General features: G+C 43.1%; 1 protein-coding gene across 1 annotated transcript in view; it reads right to left on the bottom strand.

Moving 5' to 3' along the window:
* Positions 1-23,877, bottom strand: part of EPHA4 (EPH receptor A4) — a 199,234-nt gene that overhangs the window by 109,282 nt on the left and 66,075 nt on the right. The window contains exon 4 of the mRNA XM_015417638.1: positions 10,940-11,095. Within this exon, the coding sequence (XP_015273124.1) occupies positions 10,940-11,095 (156 nt within the window). The remainder of the gene's footprint in view (positions 1-10,939; positions 11,096-23,877) is intronic.

The following is a 23,877-nucleotide window of genomic DNA, read 5'->3' as shown; positions in this document are numbered from 1 at the left end:
ATATTAGACAAGAAACTTTAAGGTACCTCTGTAACAAAACTGTCTCGGTGTCTGTGTTACACTTTGCCTTGCTTCCCAAATAAGGAAATGTGAGAATTGTAGCTGCGTGAAGACAGAAATTTAGAACAAAAGAGGCTGCAAAGAAAAATTCACTTTGGGCAAAGCTTGTTTTAAAAGATATCACAAGCATGGGGTGTTATTTCTAGAGAAATGTTTCATCCATGATCATATAACCACTGCAGGCTGCATTCAGATGGCATGATAAACCTCTGTTTGTGTATGACTCAGACAAATGCAGTCTGTTGTTATGCTTGTGTTCTCTTCCTGGCCTCCCACCATCCCTCCTTCCCTCCTACATGGAGCATGATTGGAAGCTTCCTGCTTTGGAAAGCCTTTAGTTAGACTCCAGTAGGAAAAGTGACACAAAGGTCTGTTGTAACTAGAAAGCCACTGGAAAAGGCCTATTCCCAAACTGTAGCTTGACTCCTTCATAACTCAGCAATGGAAAAATAGATACTTTGTTAACTGGACATTTGCCACCTTTAGTACAATAGTGGCTGCGGTCACACGGAACATTAGCCACGCAAGAGAGACGGAAGACAGGCGGAGTTTCCGGTCGCGATCTCACCGGCACATCTAGGAAGCGTAGCGCTTCCGTGGCACAACCGAGGCTTCCCGCCGAAAACACGCAGCAAAAAACTAGTACCTCGGAGGTACTAGTTTCCGGAAACTGCGGGGCAAGGGCGGGCGTCTGATCGCGTTTCCGGTGGCATCCAGTGCCCGCCCATGTCCCCTTGCGAAAAAGGTGTTTTTACCCCCAAGTCTCCGTGGATGCGCACACGCACCCAACGGAGCATGCGCATTTGTCGTGTACACAAAAAAAGAAAAGCAGTTTGCCGCACCGCGTGCTTCTTCATTGCGCGCAGGCGTGTCCTGTGATCGGCACCTCTCCCTACCCACGGGACCTCCACAGAACCTCCACGGTACCTCCACAGGAGGTCTGATCGCTTAACCGCGTGTTAGTTTGCCCCGGGGCAAACAGCCACGCTTCCCCCTCGCAGTTTCCTGCCCGTGTGACCGGAGCCAGTATTCAGAATCCATTCTTGTTTGTTTGTTTGATTGATTGATTTGTACCCCGCCCTCCCCGCCAAGGCAGGTTCAAGGTGGGTTACATTCTACTGTTGTCTTGCTAAGAAGCAGAAACAAGAAAAATCTAACTAAAAACGTTTAAAATCTCACCAAAAGCATTATCAGCAGACTCTTAGCATCCATCCTACTGTTGAAAATAGCTGCCAGATACTTTCCAGTTAGAAACCATCATATCTGATCAGGATATGAAAATCAATGTATTCAACAGTGATGTTACAGAAACTCTCATCTCTAGCATTTCAGATTCTTAGTCAACAACACATGCCCTTTTCAAGAAGTTACATAGGATGCTTTGCTTGCGAAGGTCCCTGTGTAGGGAGATAACACTTCACCTTAGGCTTCTGTGAAAAAAAGAAATTACCACTTTGCACGGTGAATGTTGGATTTGCACTCTCCGCACTCCCACACACCAATGTAAAACCAACTTTTCAGGTAGTCCAAAGGTTGAAGAAACTGTTTTTCCCCTGTATTTCTTCCAAATCCCAATGTACACATGTAATAGTAAGTCATATGGTAACAGAGGAAAAAGACAGCAAAAGGCTTTGACCAGACTCATCTGGAAGCTGCACCAGGGCAATGGAGACTTTCCTAAAAGTCTGGTAATCCTGCACTAGATACCAGCAGAGTGGTCACTATAGATCATTGTGGGGAGACATATTTGGAGAATGTAGTGGGCAACAGAATGGTAAGCAGAAGGGCAAACATAAACAAAAATGCGAAACTTTAGGAGTACTCTGCCTTCCTCTTTAAAATTATAAAGGAAAGTCTCTGGAAAAGGGACATCGGTTGCAATCACATACAGAATCAGCTGCGCCATAGGCGTGAATGTGGGCGGATTTTAAGGGTGTGATCACACGAGAACATCTGCCAAGCATCCCACACCCATTGGCAACCCGTTTTGCTCCGCCGCAGAAGCGGGGTAAAAAGACACTAGGGAAAGACCGGTAGCAAATGGGTTGCTATGGGCCAGGAACGGACTTTCCCGTGTGATCATTCCAGCACACTCCCATGGCATCGGGATGGTCTGATCAGGCCATCCCAACTCCATGCCATTGTTTCCCCCCCCCATTTCAGTATGTGCATCATCACACACTGCATAGGGAGCACTCAGTGCAGAGATGCAAATCACTGATCCCTTGTTGAAGCACACCGGAAACACGTGGCAAACCCTCCCCCCAATTCACCAGCGGTTGCATCTGATTACGCAGTGGTGGACTGCCCCCGCAGCTCCCAGGGACTGTGTGATCGTGCAAATGTGGGTCAAATGACTACAGAGCAAATAGCCTCACTTCCCCCCGCGTTATCTCGCGTGTGTGACCGCAACCATAAGATAGCATTTATTGTTTATTTTATTTTCCTATGTTCAGTTATTGTTAGTCAATGGTTGCTCAACGGTATGCTTTTTTAATATAATCAATACAACGAAAGATACATTTTCCCACCAGAACTGGTGTTATGGTGGCATCTGCACCTACATATGAAATTCTAACTTGGCTCGCAGTTTCCAGTTTACACAGAGAAAGCAGGGCGACACCTTGCTGGTTCTGAATAATCCTGATAAATGAGTCATCCAAAGTTTTCCCTATCTTTGGTGCTTTGGAGAAGAAGGGTGATTTTTGAAGTGGAGAGGAGTCATTGGGGTCTAGCAGCTTCAGATTTGGGCCAGCTGAATAAATTCCACATCCCAACTATAGAAATGTGTGACTGCAGGGCACATTTTACCACAGTTCGGCCCCGGTCACACGAGCGAGAAAATCTGCACTGGGAGGGAGGAATTTTAGAGGCGGAGCTAAAAGAAACATGGGAGTTCGATCTTATGGTCCCCTGCAGCTCCGTCCTCAGGCCGTTGGCAGCCGATCACACCAGGGAGGCAACAGTGTAGTCCCAGCGAGGCAACACGGCAGTACTGAATTACTGCGCATGCACGGGTCGCGGACGGCTGCTGGATGCCACAAGCTACCGGCATGTCTCCGATCAGACACCCACCTGTGCTACGCATTTACCGGAAGCTACTACCTTTTCCCCAGTGCCTTTTAAATCCACTTCTTCGGGCCGACGGTATGGGTTGGAGACGGGTGCGCTAAGCTTCCCAGATGCTGTGGTATGATCGCACCCGTTTGATGTGCCCTCAATCCATCCCTTTCATGAGGCAAATCCTCCGTGTGACCAGGACCTTCATTTAGCAGTATCAACATGTAACAAGACTGATTCAAACCAAAATGCTTCTTTAGTAATATTGCATGTTCAGCAGAGTACTAACAACCTCTAAAATACTTTATTTACTCTTTTATATGCTTTTAACATGCTTTTTAGTTTTGGTTTAAACTGTTTTTATGATATGTTTTTATGATATGTTTTTATGATGTTTAATCTTGGCTGTCTTGATCGAGCAGAAAGGCAGCATACAAATTTTGTAAATAGTAATAATAAATGGAAGCATCTGACTATAGAGTAGTAAAAGATTGAATCAGAGCAACTGCATACCAGGTCAGAATCCACAGCAGTGTAAAGGACTCTGAATTTAGTCATTCTTTGAATTGTACCCAGAAGACTGGATGCAAAATTGTGATATACAGACATTTCCCAAGCATATCAAATACAACCAGACATTCAATAACAGGAGTTTCTAACACTCTAGACTATTCTGCTTGTTCTTGTAAATAATGTTGACATCTGATTTACCTGTCAATGGAACTGGGTAATACAATTTGTAATTTGTAATTAACTAATAGACTTCCTCCTGCCTTTGACAAATGGGCTCTGTCTCAGTCTTTGTAGAGATTATAATAGCACCTGTGGCCTTTTGCCATCAACTCCAGGCCAGTATTTGGATGGGAGACCTCTAAGGAATATCTCCAAGGGTTGTGATGTGGAGGCAGACAATGGCAAACCACCTCTGAAGTCTTTTGCCTTGAAAACTGTATAGGATCACCATAAGCCAGCTGCGACTTGATGGCACGTTCCACCACCAGTGTTCCCTCTAAGCTGAGTCAGTGTGAGCTAGCTCACAGTTTTTTAGCCTCCAGCTCACAGATTTTTGTCTTAGCTCAGGAAGGACGGCTCCAGATCAAACTAATTTATGCAGTAGCCAAATCGCTGGCTCACAGCTTTAATGCCAGTTGCTCACAAAGTAGAAGTTTTGCACACAAGACTCCACAGCTTAGAGGGAACATTGTCCACCACCACAACATTCAAATCCAACAGTGAACACACAGGCAGCCCTAGACAAAGACTCTTTAAAATGAAATAAAATGTTATTGAAAGCATTTATGCATCCTAGGCTAGACAAACATACCCAGACCATCAATGAAAATTCAGACTGGCCATGCCTGAGTGCTGTGCAAGTTGACTACTCAAGTAGGAGAGCTCCAAAGATGACTTAAATGGAACTCTTTTTGCTCTCCCTTCTCTGGCTTTATGGGGCTGGTGATGTCATGATGACCCAGGCCTCAGTTCTTCACCTCTTGTCCCTACCTCGTATCTTACCAGGTTGCATCAACAGGCAGGCACCCTGTTCTCACCAGGTGCTTCCTATCTACAGTGTTATCGTCCAGACGTTGGCTTGCTTTTGTGTCTCCAACTTTTGTGTCTCCAACTGTCTTGGTATGTCAGAGCCATTCCATTTAACTTGCACTATTCATCACCCTGCAAACGAAAGTCCATATGGTCAAAGTGACAGTATTCTCAGTAGTAATGTATGGCTGCAAGAGTTGGACTGTAAGGAAGGCCGTGCGCCGAAGAATAGATTGTTTTGAATTATGATGCTGGAGAAGACTCTTGAGAGTCCCTTGGACTGCAAGGAGATCAAATCAGCCAATCCTAAAAGAAATCAACCCTGACTGTTCCCTGGAAGGCCAGATACTGAAGCTGAAACTCAAATACTATGGCCATCAAATGAGAAGGGAGCACTCACTGGAGAAGACCATGTGTCTGGGAAAGATTGATGGTAAAAGAAGAAGGGGATGGCCAAGGATGAAATGAGTTAGACAGTGTTATCGATGCAATGAACATGAAATTAAGCAAACTCCTGGGCACAATGGAAGACAGGAGGGCCTGGCGTGATGTAGTCCATGGGGTCGCAAATGTCAGACTTGACTGTGTGACTGAACAACAACAACAACAAAATGCACAGATGGGGTAATGTGACTTAACAGAGGAATTTTCCAGCTCTTCACTGTTGGCCCTATTTACAGGGACACATTATTTCCTGCCATAAGGAGGAGAGAAAATTTGCTTCAGCCTTGAATCTGCAGCCTTTGGCTCTTTCAGATTCACACAAGGCAGTAGACTTGCCAGGTTCCCCGTCAGGGTGGAAAATCCCCTGCTTTTGTGGGCTCTGGCCCACCACTGCCCAGCTGGCAAGTGGAGGAAACCCTGCCCCCAAACAGATGTCCCCACACAATGTCAGTGATGCACTGATGTCAGTCCCAGAAGTGACATCATTGCATCAGCAGTGATGCTCTTATTTTTGGGAAAATGTTATGTTTTGTAGCTGTTTTTACCATAGAGTTTTGTCCAAAAGTCGTAGGCACTGACACGATGATGTCACTTCCAGAAGTGACATAAGTGCATCAATGACAGCCCCCAAATTCCCCCCCAATCCCCTCAGCGGCAGGAGGAAGGCACCTAGCAACCCTACATGGCAGTCATTCCCTAGTTCTCCATAATCAGTTGCAAGACTTCAGCCGACAAGTGCTGAAATTGGGAACTATTACAAAAGTATCACTGACTGAAAACATCTTGAACTGTAGCTACAAGTTACAGATGTCGTGAGCATTGCAAACACTGTTTAGAGAATATATGCGACCAATATTAAATATATAGCCCTGACCTTGACAGCCCAGGCTAGCCTGATCTTGTCAGATCTCTGAAGCTAAGAAGGGCTAGCTCTGGCTAGTATTGGATGGTAGACCTTCAAGGGATACCAGGGTCACAATGGGGAGGAAGTAAACCATTTCTGAACATCTTTTGCCTTGAGAACCCTACAGCAGGGGTGTCAAACATTTATTTACTTATTTATTATTAATTTCAATTTATATCCCGCCTTGCCTGACAAGCAGGCTCAAGGCGACGTACAATAATTAAAAGTACAATAAAAACAGATAAAATTCCAACAATAGTATATAAAGCACAGATTAAATACAATTAGCAAAGAGCGGATGGCAATCGTTGTAAGATGGCCCAGTATGACTAGACCAGTATCCCTGGTAAGTGTCAGTAATGGATGTTTTCAGTAGCTCGTTCATCAGTGTTTTCAGTAGCTCATTCATAATTGAAGGCCTGGTGGAAGAGCTCCGTTTTACAGGCCCTGCGAAACTGTGAAAGGTCCCGCAGGGCCCTGATGTCCTCTGGGAGCTCATTCCAGTGTGGAGCCGCCACTGAGAAGGCCCTAGATCTGGTGATGGCCAATCTGGTGAAGGCCTGGGGGCCAGAACCAACCCATCAAGGGCTCTTACCTGGCCCGTAAACAACTGGTATGTATGGAAATATAAAGTACTTCCCTTTTTATGGTATACCTTGGGAAAACTAGTCTTGCATATGATTAAATACATTTATTGGGGCTTCTGTGGGCTCCCCAGTAAATTAACTGCTTTTACTGCTAGTAATCAATTGCTTTTGTTTGTATTTTGTCTTAAAAAACAATGTTGTTAATTGGATTTGCCTGTGTCCTTTATAAAGTTTATATCTCCGGTACCTAGCATTACATTTAATGGCACACATGGCCCAGCCTGATAAAGTGACATTTATGTCAGATCCAGCCCTTGTAACAAATGAGTTTGACACCTCTGCCCTAAAGGGTCACCATAAGTCAGCTGTGACTTGACAGCCAAAAAAGAAAGAAAGAAATTAGATACAGATAAGGAAAGGATCTTCTGAGGTAAAAAGAAGCTAAGCACTGAAGGGAAGCAGCACACACTAAAAGTAGCTCTGAGGAAGAACAGCTGAAGCTTAGAAACGTGGCTCAGGAAGGCCAGACTGTAGGCCCCAGAGGTGTCTCCCTCTTATTTTAGAAAGGTAATACAGACTAGGAAATACATTTTCCCCAGTTTGGGAAAATCTCCCTAATAAATGGCTAAGATGAAAAACAGAAAGGATTTCTTCTAGTCAACTCATGAGGCTGCCCTAATGGTCCTGTAGAATTTACCTCCAGACAAGAAGCATTCAGATCTAAGAATTTTTTTTGTCTGGGGCACTGCACCTATCAGAGATAGCCAGGACTACTTTATGAATCACAGACGGAGTCCAGAATAAACCCTCTGAGTGATTGCAGAGGATCTGACATACCTTATGGGATTAGAGTTCTAAGAGCCAGCCAGGAGATCCTGGCAAAAGACCAGCTTCTTGATGGGTAGTTTGATGCAGACTTCCAAATTAAAATCATGGGCCCCTGCCACACGGCACCTTTTCTCCCCGGCACGATCAGATGCCGGGGAGAAAGCTACAGTGGGAAGGGGAGGCTGGCGAACTGTGCATGCTCACACATGTGCAGTTCGGCCAGGGGCCGGGGATGCGCCGGCGCAAGGACGCGCCGGCGATCCCACGGCCAGGCTTGGGGCGCACTTCTCGGACGAACCACCAAGGTAGGTGGTTCTGTTTTGGTGCAGGGTTTTGGGTGGAAGGGGCGGATCGGGGACGCAAGCAGCACGATTCCGAGAGGTTGCTGTGGGATCGTGCACGTTTGCTGCGTCCCCGTTCCGTCCCTCTACCGGCCCAAAACCTCTCGTGTGACCGGAGTCATGGAGTGGCATCTAAAGACCTTCTGAGAAGCAGTGAAAATTACCATGTAAATAAAAGCTTTCAATACAACTGTTGCCACAACAGGAAAGCAAGCCTCTTATGAGAAAAGCTACTGTAGATAAGCAAGTATGTTGAATGGGGATATGGAACCAGGCAAGTAATGTTTTATTTGGCTTGAAGAACTTCCCAGTGCAGTTGAAAAACTAAAGGTAGTTGACAACTGCAAAAAAAAATTACAATGAAAATGCCACTTAAGTGTTGGCACTCGGACTAAACTGTCTGCAAAAATATGACTGAATGGAAACTGGGGGTCTCGAACTAGAGACCAAATCAGACATCATATGTAATGTGATTGTCTAGAGATCTAAGAGGGAGAAAGGGAGAAAGGGGAGTCCACCAGGGTACGCTTTGGTCTGGGCAACTGAACAATAACAATGGCATTCTGGCCATCACTTGTGAACATGGATGTACAAACTAATATCACAGTCATCAAGTCCAACATATTTACTCATGAAAGGAAAAAGACAAAAACAGATAATCCAGTTAGCCTCAATCAGCAACAGTCATTGGGACAGCAAACACCAGTTAGAAAGTGGTGATGGGAGGCCTAAAAATTAGTATTGTTAAATTGTGATCTGGAAGGCAAATATTGTAGATATCATAGGTCTAAATTTTATTCTTGCTAATGGCTACTATACTGATCCACTGAAATCGTTCTCAAAGATTTGATCTAAACCCAGCAGGTTTTTCTGCGGTTCCTGCTTTGCAAGAGATGCATTGTTTGGTTTCTCAGCACTGAAACCACTAATATGACAAGATATTGCTAACAGCAAAGCAGGGGTGTGTGTATGTGATATGTATACAGACAAGCAAATAAATATGACATGGAATTTCAGCTCTAGGTACAGTTGCCAACTCCTGCTTGGAAAACAGCTGAGATTTAGGGGTGGAGTCTGTGAAGGGTGGGGGTTGGAGGGGGAGGGGCCTCAGCCGTGTCTAAGGCCATTGATTCCACTCTCCAAAGCAGCCATTTGCTCCAAGGGAACTGACCTCTGTCATCTGAAATTCAGTAGTAATTCCAGGAGATCTCCAGCCCCCACCTGAAACTTGGCAACTCTGGGGCTAGAAGACCTGGGGAAAGCCAGAGAGCCAGTGCAAGTGTGAAATGTATATTTCAATGCCAGGTCAATGAAAATAGGTCTAATTGTTGCAAACCTAATAGAGACTGGTGAATTAACAAATTTGGAGGAACTGAATGTTCAGGGAAACTTTCCAGATTTCCTTCTATACCAGCAAAGTGCTGCCTGCAGAAATAAAGAATGGCATACAGCCCTGTGGTAATTTCTTTTAAAGAACCAGAGCTTATTTTCTAAATCAGGCATTGACACAGGGTGCGTTGGATTGATACAGCACAAAACCAATATGAAGACAAAAATCTCTATTAAACATGGTCCCCACAAGCTATTGACTGAAATGTGGGAAGAGTGTTTGCAGGTTAATCAATAAAATACACCAGCAAGCAATAACTGAACTATATACCAGTCCTTGGTGTTGTCATATAAGAAAGAAAGTTCCAAAAAAGGCACAAGATAACACTAGATGTTGCATGGATTACAAAAAATTAGTCACTATAATGGATTCTTAGCCTTTGCCTGAGATAACAAAAGACTGATTTCACAGCAGACCTTGCCCTGTGGCAGTTTAAAATCATGGACTTTGGCTTGTGGAGTGTTTTGAGAAGCCAGTGACTTTTAGCAACTAAATAATACTCTGGTATGCATACAACATTTGAGCAAGAATTGGTACATTTGCAGACTGTCTATAATAAACTGAAAAAATCAGGAGGCATAGGGTGAATATGTTTGCTGTTTCTAGACAGGGCCACCCAGTTCAGTTTATTTCTGGGCTATTTTAATGTCCCAATCTACCTCTTATTCAAAGCCATTCATAGTAAGAGTCTTGTTCACGTTTACTTCAGCCCTCATCAATATAACCCCATACCTCTCTTGAAGTTCACTAGTATACCAACAAATGAGTCATACAAACATTATTATTGATGAGTGGTTAGAATGTCAGACTAGGATCTGGGAGACTTCGGTTTGAAACCCTACTCTGTCAACCTAACGAATCGCATAAGGTTGTTGTGAGGATAAAATGAAGAAGTGGGGGGCAATGTAAGCAACTTTGGGTCTCCGCCGAGGATAAATGCAGGGTATAAATGGTGTAAATACATAGATAAGTAATATGTGGAGACTACAATTTGAACAGTCTGTGGGAGTGATCTTGTGAACACAAGGAACATGTCCAAAAGATACTTTGACACTTCCTATAGTTAAATTTTCCAATACGTCTGCAAAACATTCAACAAGACCAGTCAACACATAGATTCGCGCCCAGTAGTACCTTAGAAACCAACAAGATTTGGGGGTATAAGCTTTTGAGAGTCAAAGCACCCTTTGAGTCAATCCATAACAAGTGTACAAAACACAGTAAGGCCCATTTAGAGTTCGCTGAATAACCACTTTCATTTTCCTAACAGCTAATCTTCAAAACAGTCACACTGTCTGAAAGGTCCAAAGGCAGAGGAAACCTATTGTCAGAGCTTCTACAAATCAGCCTTTCCATGACTCAGTTTTCTTCAAAACATTCCCCTTCCGAAGTGCCAAATTAAATCTCAGAAATGTATGGCTACCATTGCTCCTCATTATGCCACCACAGTGCAGCTTTGAGCCTCTTCTACAACACAGATACCAAATCAAAAATAAAACAAAACAAAAAGTGAAAGCAGAGCTTCTTATTCTCTCAGTTGACCTACATACTGTCACTTAATTGCAACCTTCATTTCCCCCCGGTTGTGTACCAGGAGAGGGGACCTTGTATTGACATGTTGTGTTGACTTGTTTAAAAGGGAATTGTAACTGAATGTTCCTGTCACCAACAAGACACTTTTCATAGCAGGATGCACATCTCCAGGGAGTGTTTCATGTATAAATTATTGAGGAAGCAAGAGGAAGAAGGGAAGGAAATTAATAAATAAAGGACTCAGACTTACGAGTGCAGGGCATGGAGGCAGCATCGTTTTCTGCTCGAAAAAAGCCCGGGTCACAGGTGCAAGAGGTAGCGCCATCCCAGATGGAGAAGCTGTGAGGCGGGCATTTAGCACAGGCAATATCTGTCGAAAGGGCCTTGTAGTATCCAATCTTGCAAGCTTGGAAGAAGGGAGAAAAAGCGGGAAGGAGGAGTGTTATCAGTAGAGTACTTGATAATAAATTGCTACCTCATTTATTCAGTATCCAGACCTAAGGAGGAAGGGGGGTCATTTAAAAAAAAAAGAAAGAACGATGTCCATTTAGCCCCAGGAGCGAAATTAACCAGCCAACAAGCACTTGATTGCTAGCTCTCCAACCGCGGAAGGCAATTTTTAATTCTGATGAGAACCTCTTAACAAGCTGGCCTGGAGAGCTTACGACAGCACCTATAAGCATGCCCATATAGCAACTTGGTTGGAAAATCTGTCTCATTTTATTTCTCGGCATGGGTTTGCTAGGCAAGCCTCACTGCCTTGCTTCCCACCTGCAGACACTCACACATTGCAGTAAACAGGGTGCAGTTGTTTAATTCCATGACCACTTCAGGAAGGCAGCTGATGGTATGACACTGCCAATTTCTGAGACAGAATGAAACAGGACCCCACTGTGATTGGCAGCCAACTTCTTAGTCTAACATGTACGGAAATGGCAATTCTCCCTTCTGGCAAGGCCAGATTAATTTGCCTTTGAGGACAAAATCAACACTCCCCCCCCCCTCCTCAGAGCTGAAGCATACTGGTGACTCTGTACTCTTCCCCCCCCCCGCGTGCAGTTGGCAAGCATTCAGTGACATCACCTTCATAAACAGGATGCTTACATGGATGGCTACCTTTACATCATTTGGATTTTAAAATCTTCAAGGTATCATTATGAACAAGCATATCCTCCAAGGTAAAGATAAAAAGTCATTCAGTACCACCAGATACTGAGAACACAGAGAGCATGCAGGCAGTTTTATAAAGTACAAAGAGCAAGAGAAGGGAGGGTTACTGCCAATATTTACAGCATGATTCACTTTCCCGTCTCTTAATTTATCACCTAGTCAGCCTTTAGAGTTCCCTTGCTCTTGCTTGTACGCCTCCAGAAACCGACAGGCATTCGCTTTCAGTTTTTCTCCCACTTAGTCCACAGCCTTTCATATGATTTAATTTCTTTATCCCCCCCCCCCTTTATGATGCACTTGTAACAGCTGGGGATTTTTGCAACATATTTGTAAAGGAGCAAGTCACTTCACCCTTATTAGCTGAGGCCATTTACGGAATCTCCTTAACAAGTCCAAAGTTTACGAAGTGTGGTGCAGCATCCATAAAAATCACTGTGAGATCAATCTTGCCCTTGCTTGCTTCGGCTGTCACTGGACCAGGGAATCTTATAAAACACATAGCTCTGGTGACTAAGATTTATGCCTTCAGAGTTTACACACGTCAGATAATTAGATAGGGTTCAACTTGCAAGGTGCTTTCTGGCTACGCTTCAAATGGCCTTGGGGTTTTGATTAAAGCCAGAAACCACAACACTGGCATGGGAGACATGGCAGAGTCAAGCGCAGCCTTCCCACATCAAATACAACTAGTCCCCGGAACACAAATGGAAACAGCCAGTCTTTCAGCCAGCCCAGCAAACTCAGACAATTTGTATAATAAGAATAGGTCTCCTTATCAGAGGAGCAGCTAAGAAAAAACAAAATCACCTTGTTTCTCTTAATTCCTTTCTTTTGCCCTAACCCACCTTACAGGATTGTTGTTGTGAGGATAAAATGTAGAATGGGAGAATGATGCTGTAAGCCACTTTGGATCCCCATTGCAGAGAAATTAATTAATATATAACTATCCTAATTAATTGACTGATTAAAGTAATACTAATCTGAATTGTTTGTGTAAAAATAAATTGAATACTTACTGTGTTTACAGCATTTTAAAAAATCCCATGGTGCATAGATACCTTATCAAGAATTTCATAGTTCAAGCAAGACAGAACCAGCTAATTTTTCTCCAACTTGGGAGAAAAGTGGGGTATAAATGAATTAAATAAATGAATAAGATGACTTTTAGCTCAACAGTAACTTAGCAAATGTCGGCACGTTTAGAAACTTGGACATGTAAAGTCAGGTTTGTCACACTAATAGATAAATGTTGCATTTATAAGCAAGTGGGGGAAGAAAAGGTTACGGTCACAAGAAATTTTCTGTAGGCATTGGATGCCTTTTATTTTACACTGAAATCATGTTCCCCCTCGGGAATCAGGTAAGGATGAGATGTTATGCCTTCTTTAAATAACTTATACAGAATACAAAGGAAAATGATAGTATGTACATTACAAACCCCTCCCAAAGTGCCTGCTGAGGACTGAACATGCTCAGTAGACTCATAGAGTTGGAAGGGTCCTCCAGGGTCATCTAGTCCACCCCCCATGCACAATGCAGGAAATTCATAAATATCTCCCCCACACACACCCGCAGTGACCGCTGTTCCATGCCCAGAAGATGACCCCCCCCCAAAAAAAAAAACCTCCGGGATCTCCAGTCAAACTGGCCTGGACAAAAATTGCTTCCTGGCCCCCAAAAATGGTCATAAAAGCTAGAAAAACTTTAGAGCAAATAATGATAATATGGCCTCATTCTATAGCCTTATAGACTAGGTGTCAGTAGAAATTTTTCAAGAACTGCTTATTGCTATGAATAAGTTCTCAGGAATCAGTATGTCAGACTCTTATTAGCTTTAAGCTCTTCAAGTGAGGCTCTGTTCTATGATTTATCTTGTATCCAAAAAAAATCTGTGACAATGGGAAAACTGAATCTTCTATATTTTATGCATCGAGCAAGACCTTTTTATGCAGGAAAACTTTCTCTATGAGCTAAGAGTGCTGCAATAAATGACAGTTGTTGCTGTATCTTTCCTGTTTCATTTAGACTCTTGTTTGTACTAAAATAAAACATAAGTCCAATAGCACTTTAAAGGCTACGCATCTCTGCCACCTCCAGGGCCTGGGAAAGCAATCCCCACTAAAAATATCTTCTTCTTCTTTGTTGCCATCAAGTCCCAGCTGACATCTGGTGACTCGGTTGGGTTTTCAAGGCAAGAGAGGTTCAGAGGTGGTTTGCTATAGCCTGCCTCTGCATTATGACACTGCTATTCCTTGGAAGTCTCCGTTACAAATACTGGCCGGGGCTGAACCTGCTTAGCTTCTGAGATCTGAGGAGATCGAGCTAGCCTGAGCTTCACAGCATTCACATGATCCCCCCCCCCCAGATTTGAACATTTTGGGGGTTTGCAGCCTATAATTTAGCACTGCTTTATATGGAGCTTGACACTCAAATTAAGTGGACATAATACAGGGGGGGAGAGAGAAGCATGGCATTAATTTCCATGTCTTCAGAAAGCAGGGGAGAACTTTTGGGGTGTGGGAAGGGAAAACACGGAACTGTACTCCTACTCTCCAATACATTGTTCTTGTATTCAGGAATGGCTCTCCATGCAACAGTCTTGTTGCCACACTATCAGTTTCTGCCATTCAACAAAGGAGGGGAAATAGTGCTCTTAACTGGATGATGTCAGGAGGTGGTAGAGCCACTAGGATTGATGCACAGCACTTGTACAAGTGCCCTCCTCCTGAACAAATAGTGGCATCCAACATAAGCATGAGTGATGACACCCATGGCTGGTGTTAAGACACTGCAATCCACTCAGCAGCTGTGAGCCTTCACAGCACTGAAGCAGCAGCTCTGGTGCCTCTGCTGCCCCCATCCCCGCAGTCTAGAAAGAATTCCAGTCTGCTAACAAACTGCCTCATTAGCTTCAGGTAGGTAGCCATGTTGGTCTGAAGTAACAGAACAAAGTTTGAGTCCAGTGGCAGCTTTAAGACCAACAAAGTTTAATTCTAAGCTTTCGTGTGCATGCACACTTCATCACTTTCACATAAAAGCTTATAACCAGAATTAAACTTTTTTGGTCTAAAAGCTGCCACTTGCCTCACTAGCTGCTGGTGGGACTTAAGGGAAACTGAAGAAAGAGAGGGAATGTAGCACATTTTCACATATACTTAAAAGTGCATTTGAGTGTTTGTGATAACAGGGAATAAAAATAGATGAGAGACACTTTTTAAAAAGTGTAACCAACATAGGGTTCCCATTCAGTTAAAGACCTCTATCCCTTCTTCCCTTTGAATCCTGGGAAATCAGGTGGAATTCTGAACTATTGTTTGAAAGCAGAGATGGATGATGGTGACACTCAGTGAAACGTCTGGGTCCAGAACAAGGATGTGGGTGTTTTATTTTTGATCGACAAGAGTTTTGCAATCCCCTTGAAAATCCAGGCATGCAGCTTGAAGGTCTTTCTGGATCTACCACTGTTCCTAGATGGTCAGATGGTGGTGATGGCCAGAAATACCTTATTTTAACCACATTTTGAGGGTTTAGCTATGCCCCTTCCTAGAAAAGATGAATCTGGTCATGGTTGCTCATCCTTTTGTGACTACATCCAAACTAGACTATCATAATGCACTCTTCTTGGAATGCCTTTAAAGGATGTTTGGAAATTGTGGCTGGTTGGGCAAGGGCCCAGAAATATCTTCACTGGTTGCCATTTCCAGGACAAATAAAAATGTTTTTAACATGAATGGGAAACCTACACCGGTTACACTTTTTAAAAAGTCTCTCTCTTCCCTAATTAGTGTAAGGCCAGAATATCTTTTTCCATATACACCCTTGCAGATACTAAGGTCACCTTGGAGGTGATTCTCTGTGCACTGATAATCTTCTTGATAGCAGTGCTGTAACTTTGGAATTCCCTGCCTAAGGCAAGGGTTGCCTGGACACCTCTTTGAGGCTGTTTTGATTGCTGATGAAAACAATCCTTTTTAAAGGCCTTATGGGGTTTAAGCAGTAAGGTTTGCTTGTTTATGGCTAAGGACTGCTTTATAGCATTTGTCCAATAACCAATTTTACTATGCTGACTTGTGGTTTTACCAGGCATGCCAAATCTCGCCAAATCACAGCGGGGGATCTGGATGTCTTTGCAGAATCCTTGCCGTGGGGATGGCGAGATGCGTTGCACCGCCGTCACCAGGACATGATGCTACACGTCGCTCTGGCAACGGGGCTGTTTGGCGCCCTGTTGCCAGAGCGACGCGTAGCGTCAGATCCTGGCGACGGCGGGTGCAATGCATCTCGCTGTCACCGTGGCAAAGATTCTGTAAAGACCTACGATCCCCCGCCGCGACTTGGCAACCCTAGGTTTTAGATGTTTTCTGTGCAGTTTTAAGTTGGTTGCAAGCTATTTTGGAGACCCAGGATAAGATGAAAGGATGGGGTATAAATGCATTAAAAATAGTACAGACTCTCTTCAGTAGAAACTCATTTACGCCTCATCTGTGATGGTGCCATTAGTCATTTTGTGGCTGTTTCTTCCATTTTTCAGCCTATGTGCTCCTGAAGGGAGGAAACAGTGAGTCCAAAGTTGTTATTCAATTCAAAGGAATTTTTTCTTCTTCTCTGGCAAGCATTACATTCTTTTGCTTTCTACTACATTAAACCCAGTTCATTAATTTTTCAGGACCCAAGGAAACCTCTCTCTAAATGCATTGGCAATTTCAGAGGCACGTAGCCATTTTACTTCAGCTGTATAAAATCATATAACAGAGCTCACAATTTTCCTCATTTCACTGTATTTAGTCTCAATACATTTCAGCTCTTGGCCCGTTTGCTAACCTACTGCATTTGTTCAACATTTCTTTACATTCTGGTCCATTTCTATCTCACAATCTAACTTAACTTTGCAAAGGTTGGCCATTGGATGGGTGTACTTGGGGAAAAGAAACAGCTGACACACCCATTATGACTGGCCTTTGTGAACTGGCAGAAAAACAGGCAAGCCTGTATAGGTCACTATTTCCCAAAAGTCTGTATTGCATACTCAAGACAATCCTTACTTCTGTTGGGAAGATTTGCTGGAGAGGATAGAGCCTGAATGGTATTCTTACCTAGCTGCAAAAGATGCCATTGTAAAAAGATTAGGTCACATGTGCAGTACAAACTTTGATTTCAATGCCCTTATCTTTGCCTTAATTAATTCCCTGTGTTAGAAAAAGAAAGAGAGTCAAAAGGGGTGAAGGGGAAACATTTTCTTTTATTCAGATCACACACCAACGTAACAAGGTTATCTTTCAACCCAGAATTGTTTTCAAGATTTTATAATGAACCTCTTTAAATGGGGGAAGACAAAATTCTACTTACTGTTTCAATTTTATTTCACATACAAATAACCTCAAATAAAACTGAGATTTCAGTCTCAACAATTACCACCTGAAACATAACATTGCCGTTTCAGATACGGCAGCTCACACCTGAGCCCCGGAAGTCAACACAATGCAAAGGCACACCTAGGTTCAGAAAAGAAGGGAAATAACAAGAGATCCAGCTCTGAAGAACTGTGAGGACAGCAAATGCACACATTACCATATTGACACAGGCAACACCCACCAATCACAGACTGGCATGTAACAGTGCTTCATGATAGACAGACATGGAGGCAGCCAACCGCTGCACACTGATCCTGAAGTCCCCCTCTGACTACAAGCAGAATGCAGGGAACACAGAACACAGCTCCTTCTGCTGTAAGGAAGACTGTGCCATGCCAAGTAGGAGCCTGGTAACTAGGGTCCTTAACAAAGAATACTCTCAAAGAAAAGCCTTTCTCAGGCAAGAGTTTAGGTCCCGGAAGGAGTTATATAATGTCAGAGGAGCAGCCTTTTTCACGGCAAGGGGGCACAGGCACTATGACAGCAAAGCGTGAACACAACAATCACTGAAGACAGTTCCATGATTTCCCCTCAGACCAGGACACACTATGGGCAGTACTTCAACTGGCTTAGATGCACGTAACTCTGTGTTGCCTTGTAGCTACCTAATGGAACTAAATTCTCTCCAAATCAATGGGGTTTAAGTTGGTATAATGGCACAAATGAACTTGCAAGTACAGCATGATAAAAAGTAGAGACATCACCCTGCCAACAAAAATACACATGGTCCAAGCAATGGTATTCCCAGTAGTCATGTATGGCTGCGAGAGTTGGACTATAAGGAAGGCCGAGCGCCGAAGAATAGATTCTTTTGAACTATGGTGCTGGAGAAGACTCTTGAGAGTCCCTTGGACTGCAAGAAGATCAAATCAGTCAATCCTAAAAGAAATCAACCCTGACTGTTCCCTGGAAGGCCAGATAATGAAAATGAAGCTCAAATACTTTGGCCACCAAATGAGAAGGGAGCACTCACTGGAGAAGACCCTGATGCTGGGAAAGATTGAAGGTCAAAGAAGACGGGGACGGCAAAGGATGAGTTGGTTGGACAGTGTCATCGACGCAACGAACATGAAACTGAGCAAACTTCAGAGGACAGCGGAAGACAGGAGGGCCTGGCGGGATCTAGTCCATGGGGTCGCGAAGAGTCGGACTCGACTGTGCGACTGAACAACAACAAAATGACTCTTTGGGCCAGGTTCTGTACTATGACCTAGGGAGGATAAAAGGAATCAAACTCTTGTCCATCTGAACGGATACATGCACTGGCCACTAGAATCAAAGGTGGACATTTGGCTCTATCCTTTCAATCACTGCATAATTACACACTGTCTCAGATGTTCATTGCATTAAGCCAGGACTGCATGTAAGCAGTAGCCCTCTGGATCGGAGCAAAGTCAGCCAGGATTTTTTCACTGCATTAAAGAGAAAAGGAAAGAACGATGTATGATCTGTCAGCCACATATGGAAACGAGGCTCTGTGTGGCAGACATCTGACATGATCCAAAATTTCATGGGGCTCTATGGATACATGCTATGAAACAGGAGTGCAAAATGTCGCTCTGCACTTCCAAAGTCATGGCATTCCAGTTGCATATAAAGGCTGTTTCCAAATCCTAACGCCCCATCTACCTCAACACCCAGCATGGAAGAATTTCCCAATGTAGATTTCTTTTAAACATCAGGGAAAAACTCACTCGCTTTATGAAGGGTGATTATATTTGATGTGCACTTTTTTTGGATTGGTTTGGGCATATGAAAAAAATATTTGAAGTTGCCCCCAATGATATCAGGCCAAAGGCTATTTCACACACACACACACACACACACACACACACACACGTTAACAGAATATGCAGAACCTTCAGTAACAAGTCAGAATATGTAACAGAGGAAAAACTACATTAAGGAAACAGGCTCAAGTAACCCACTTCCTATCAATTGTCTGAAAACAAAAATAGCAACAGTGTTATTTTCTAAAATGGCCAAAAAAATGCCTTGCTGGTATCTTGCTAAATGCATTTTAGACTGATGATCACAGGTTTACAATATCAAGAACACCTGCTACCTTGGAAAATAGCTGCAATTTATATTTTAGTGCCACTCGGTAAAATAAAAAAGATAGAAGTTTCATTTTCTTGCCTTCCCCCTTCACTTCTTTTCTTTAAATATATCACATTCTCTTTCTCAAATTGTAGCAAATCCACATCTGCCATATAAGCCAATAGCTTAAGTCGTCTTTTATTGTGACTGTCATTTGTGAACCGATTTTTTTGTCTGTTAATTATAGAACTCAATTGTCTGGATAGCTTCTTGTGACAAGCTCCCTGCCCCCCACCATAAGCCCTCTTGGTTATTGCACAGCTGTTTGAGTCCCCGATGCTCATAGGGACTTTTTGATAAGCAGTCTCTGTATCTGGATCTTCTGACCTAAAAGTCAGAGGAGGAGAGTCATCCTTCTCTCCCTAAGAGCAATGGCACAGGTCTCCCACCACTGACCGTCCTCCATACATGGGACACAATTTATTTCCAGGTCACTGACAACACATGCACTGCTGGGTAGGGTTTTTATGTTTTGTTTTTGTGAATGGAAGGTTTTGTGCACGTTTTTCCATAGAATTTTGAGATTTTACTATGCAACATTTTAATAGGTACATTACTACATTGATTTAAGGAAACTCAATTATGACATCTTTTTTTTCTGGTCCAAACTAATTACTCAGTTCAGTGCCTCCAAGAAGTCCTTAGAAGTCAAAAGAACAAATAAATAAACAAATAAATAAAAGTTGTAGAATTCAATACAATGTAAATAAATAAATGAAAAGCCTTTCTTGTATTCAAGTTGTAGAATTCAATGTGATGTACCAAACTGACAAATAAAAACAGTTGCCTTTGATCTTGGCACTAGTAAAATTTCTGTCACCTATTGTTTGTAACTTCACATATTCTGTGAACTAAATCATAACACCGATGGATTACACTTTTTGTAACATCAAGAACTATTTCTTGCTATGTAGAATTAGTCTTTTTAAAATCTGGGACAGCTCTCTGAAAAATTGATTTTGTCTTGTCATTTGGTCACTTGCCTGGGGCAACTAAAAATTCCATCTGAAGAATCCCAGACAATCAGAATGGCACAGTGAACAGAATGTCGGATTCGGAGGCCCAGGTTCAAATTGGCACTCTGCCATTCTGCTTCCTGAGTGATCCTGGGCCACTCACGCTCTCTCACTCTAATTTACCTCACATGGCTGTTGTTGGGATAAACTGGGAAAGAAAGAATAATTTACACACTACCTTAAATTTGTTGAAGGATGGGCAAACTCTGGGTGACTAGTAACAACACTTCTGGTAACTCTTTATTTCTATAGAAAGGATTTTTTCCTGGAGCCTCAAAATTATAGTCACACAAAGAACCCCTTATATTTATAGTGACCAGATTCTGAGGAGCAATATTTGCAGACTTGCATGCCTCAATCTGGGTGGTAAACATTACTAGTTTGCATTTAGGTTTACGTGAATCTACACCTACAGTAAAATTACACAGTGGAGGACACGGCATTAGTGCCAGGCTGGGGGCATGGCTCCTGCTGTATAATTTAGCCAAGAGTTTGTGTTTTCCACCCAGAATCCCTGAGACCACTTAGTTAGGATTGGGGGCTTGAGTGCAGCAGGCAGGTGGTACTGTCCCTTTGCTGCCATGGTGAGGATAGGCTTCATGGCAAGCCAAGCTAATCACAGGCTTCATACTTCTGACAATGTTGCATACCACTGTTACCCTAGTTACTACAATCTTGGTCACAGAGGAAATTAAGACAGGGGAAACAGTGGAGAAATTTATTTCTTACATCCGTGAAAGTTACTTGAGGTGCAGATGCTAATAGTATTAAATGGTAGGCTGAGGCTCCAATCCAGTAACCAAAACAAATTGTAATGAAATCAGCCATCAGTTTTTGACTCTCCACCATCTTCTGTTCGGACTGTAGGTAGCTACTAAAAGAGTAAGAAACACAAACACCATGCCTGGCCTTAACCATCCAGTGGCTCTTTCTAAGGCATAGGTTGGTGAATTACATAGAACTATCACTGGGCTCATAATTCAGGAGAGAGAGCAGCATAAGCACACCTACTGAGCAGAGGGTGCTGCTAAGTAAGGGTTATTTGGGGACTAACACTGGTGTGAATGTAATGCTAAAACATGACCGTCAGTTTGTATAGCCAATGAACATGTTTGCCAGGTGCTACCACTGCCTGCTACTGTGCAGTGATCAAGGGAGAGTGGGGGGGGGGGCTGCCTGTATTTGGAAGTACCCGGATGTAGCCATGGAGCAAGGGGAGCCATTAAGTCAACAATGTTTAGGTGCAAAATTACTTGCAAAAGAGTGGCCATGTCAGTCTGTTGTAACAAAATAAAACAAAGTCCACTGGCACCATAAAGATTAACAACATCAATTTCAATATGCAGTTTCATCAGTCGCAGCTCACACCTTCTGAAGAAGAGAGCTGTAATTCATGAAGGCTCCTACTGAAATAAATGTTGTTAGTCTTTAAGGTGCCGCTGGACTTTTGTTTTGGAAAATCACTGACTGGACACTGTTCTTGATATGGTGCAGCAAGGGAAGCAATCAGCCAGCCAATGCACATACAGTGCTGATGGAATAATTATTTGTTCATTTAACTCCCACCTCTTTACATAAATATAGGCAACACAGCTTACTATATAAACCATAAAACAACAATGTAGTAAAAAAACCAACCATAATATCAAGGACCACAGTACATTCAACAGTTAAATCAGCACCTGTAAAACACATCCAATTAAAACAGGGTAAGATCATAAATATCCTAAAAGTAGCATTAATTGAAATGACAGGGTAGCTCAAACCAACTGCTTGAGAACTGAAAGAAGACAGAAAAGCACGCACACAAAACACACCTTAGCCTGGAACTAGGGTTCCCAAGTACTTACTGCGATCCGGCGGGGGAAACATGTTCCCTGGCCAGACCATTCCTCCCTGTAACACAGCATGCCGTCGCCAGGAAGTGACGCTGGGTGACGCTCTGGCAATGGGGCTGAAAACTCGATGGTACCCATTGCCAGAGCGTCACCCAGTGTCACTTCCTGGCGATGGCATGGTGCGGCGCATCTGTTGCCCCCGCAGGAATGATCCTGCGAAGACGTCTGTGTCCCCCACCGAATCACGGTAAATACTTGGGAAGCCTGCCTGGAACCTAAGGGAAGACACAATTGGAACCATATGAGCCTCTGTGGGGATGGAGTTCCAGGGCACAGATAACACCACTAAGAAGGCCTCAGCTCTGATGCATACCCACTGGACTTCAAAAATGTGGAAGCCCACAGAAGAGTATCTCTGATTATTGCCCCAGCTGGTAGACAGGTAGATACTAACGGATTCCTTTTGCCCCTCAGTCATACTGCAACAATACCTGGTTTTTACACCACCATTTCACTGGCTGTCAGAGGACTGTACAGCTTAATGCTGAGGAAGAAAACAAATGCTCCTGCTATTTCCTGATACCACAGCACTCCACAGCAACACCATCGGAGGGTCATGTCCAGCAGCATGAAATTGGAGCACCTATTCATAACACTTCATTCTGAGCACTCATACGAAGAGCAATAAGTCTTAGGATCAGGCTCCAATTTTTAGCTTTTATAATTACTAAGAAATGCATGAAAATGTGGTTTAAAGATTATTTAAAAGAACAAAATGGCAAAAAATTAAAAACACCCAGTAAAATGCCCCATACAAAAAAGAGAGAGAGAGAGAGACAGAGAGAGAGAGAGAGCTCATGGTATGGGGAAGAATTGCTTTACAATTTTAAAATGCTGGAGGTTATGCTAGGCACACAAGGCACACACTTCAGGTCCATTGACTTTGCAAAGATTGCTCCATCTTACACTTGAAAATTTTTCAATTGAATAACATTTAATACCGGTGTCAGCAGCAAGTGGTGCTGAGCGAACAATAATATCTGAACTAGCTTTCCCATTTCAAACTGCTCAAGCTGCTGCTATGCTTATTATAGGCTTCATCTGACTTGGGAAATTTAATTGCTTCTGCAGAAAGCTGTTAAGATTCAGGAAATGAGTCAGCTAGTAAATTTCAATGAGCTCGCCATTTTAAAAAAACCAGCCAGCCATTTCTTCCTTTATTCAAGCATGGAAGGGGAAAATCCATGATGACATTGTTACCTTGTAACTTTTCAAAACCTGGTCCGTAAAACTTTCCCTGGGATGGGGCAATGCTAAGGACTGGTTCACAGAAGCAGGTCTGGCCTTAACCTCAAAATCAAGTGTTGATTTCCCTGTATGAATGTCACAGATTAAACTTCCCTATCTCCTTAGGTAATCTCACATAGCAAACATGAAGACAGCTATGATGATCTAGCCCTCTTCCTTTCCGCACACACACAGGATTTTCCCTTTTTTCTTCTTTTTTGCTGAGCAGCTCCTGTATCTATTTTCTTCTTATTTGTTTAGGACTGTCCCACCCAGTCGCTTTTATCTATTTTGATGCTGGCCCAGCCCAGGGAACTGAGGGAAGAGACAAAATCACCTTCTTATATTCAACTTCTCAAATGGTAC

This window comes from Gekko japonicus, unplaced genomic scaffold (genome assembly GCF_001447785.1).
Source record: "Gekko japonicus isolate JY-2015 unplaced genomic scaffold, Gekko_japonicus_V1.1 scaffold38, whole genome shotgun sequence".
Taxonomy (NCBI): domain Eukaryota; kingdom Metazoa; phylum Chordata; class Lepidosauria; order Squamata; family Gekkonidae; genus Gekko; species Gekko japonicus.
This window is presented reverse-complemented; position numbering and strand designations above follow the sequence as displayed.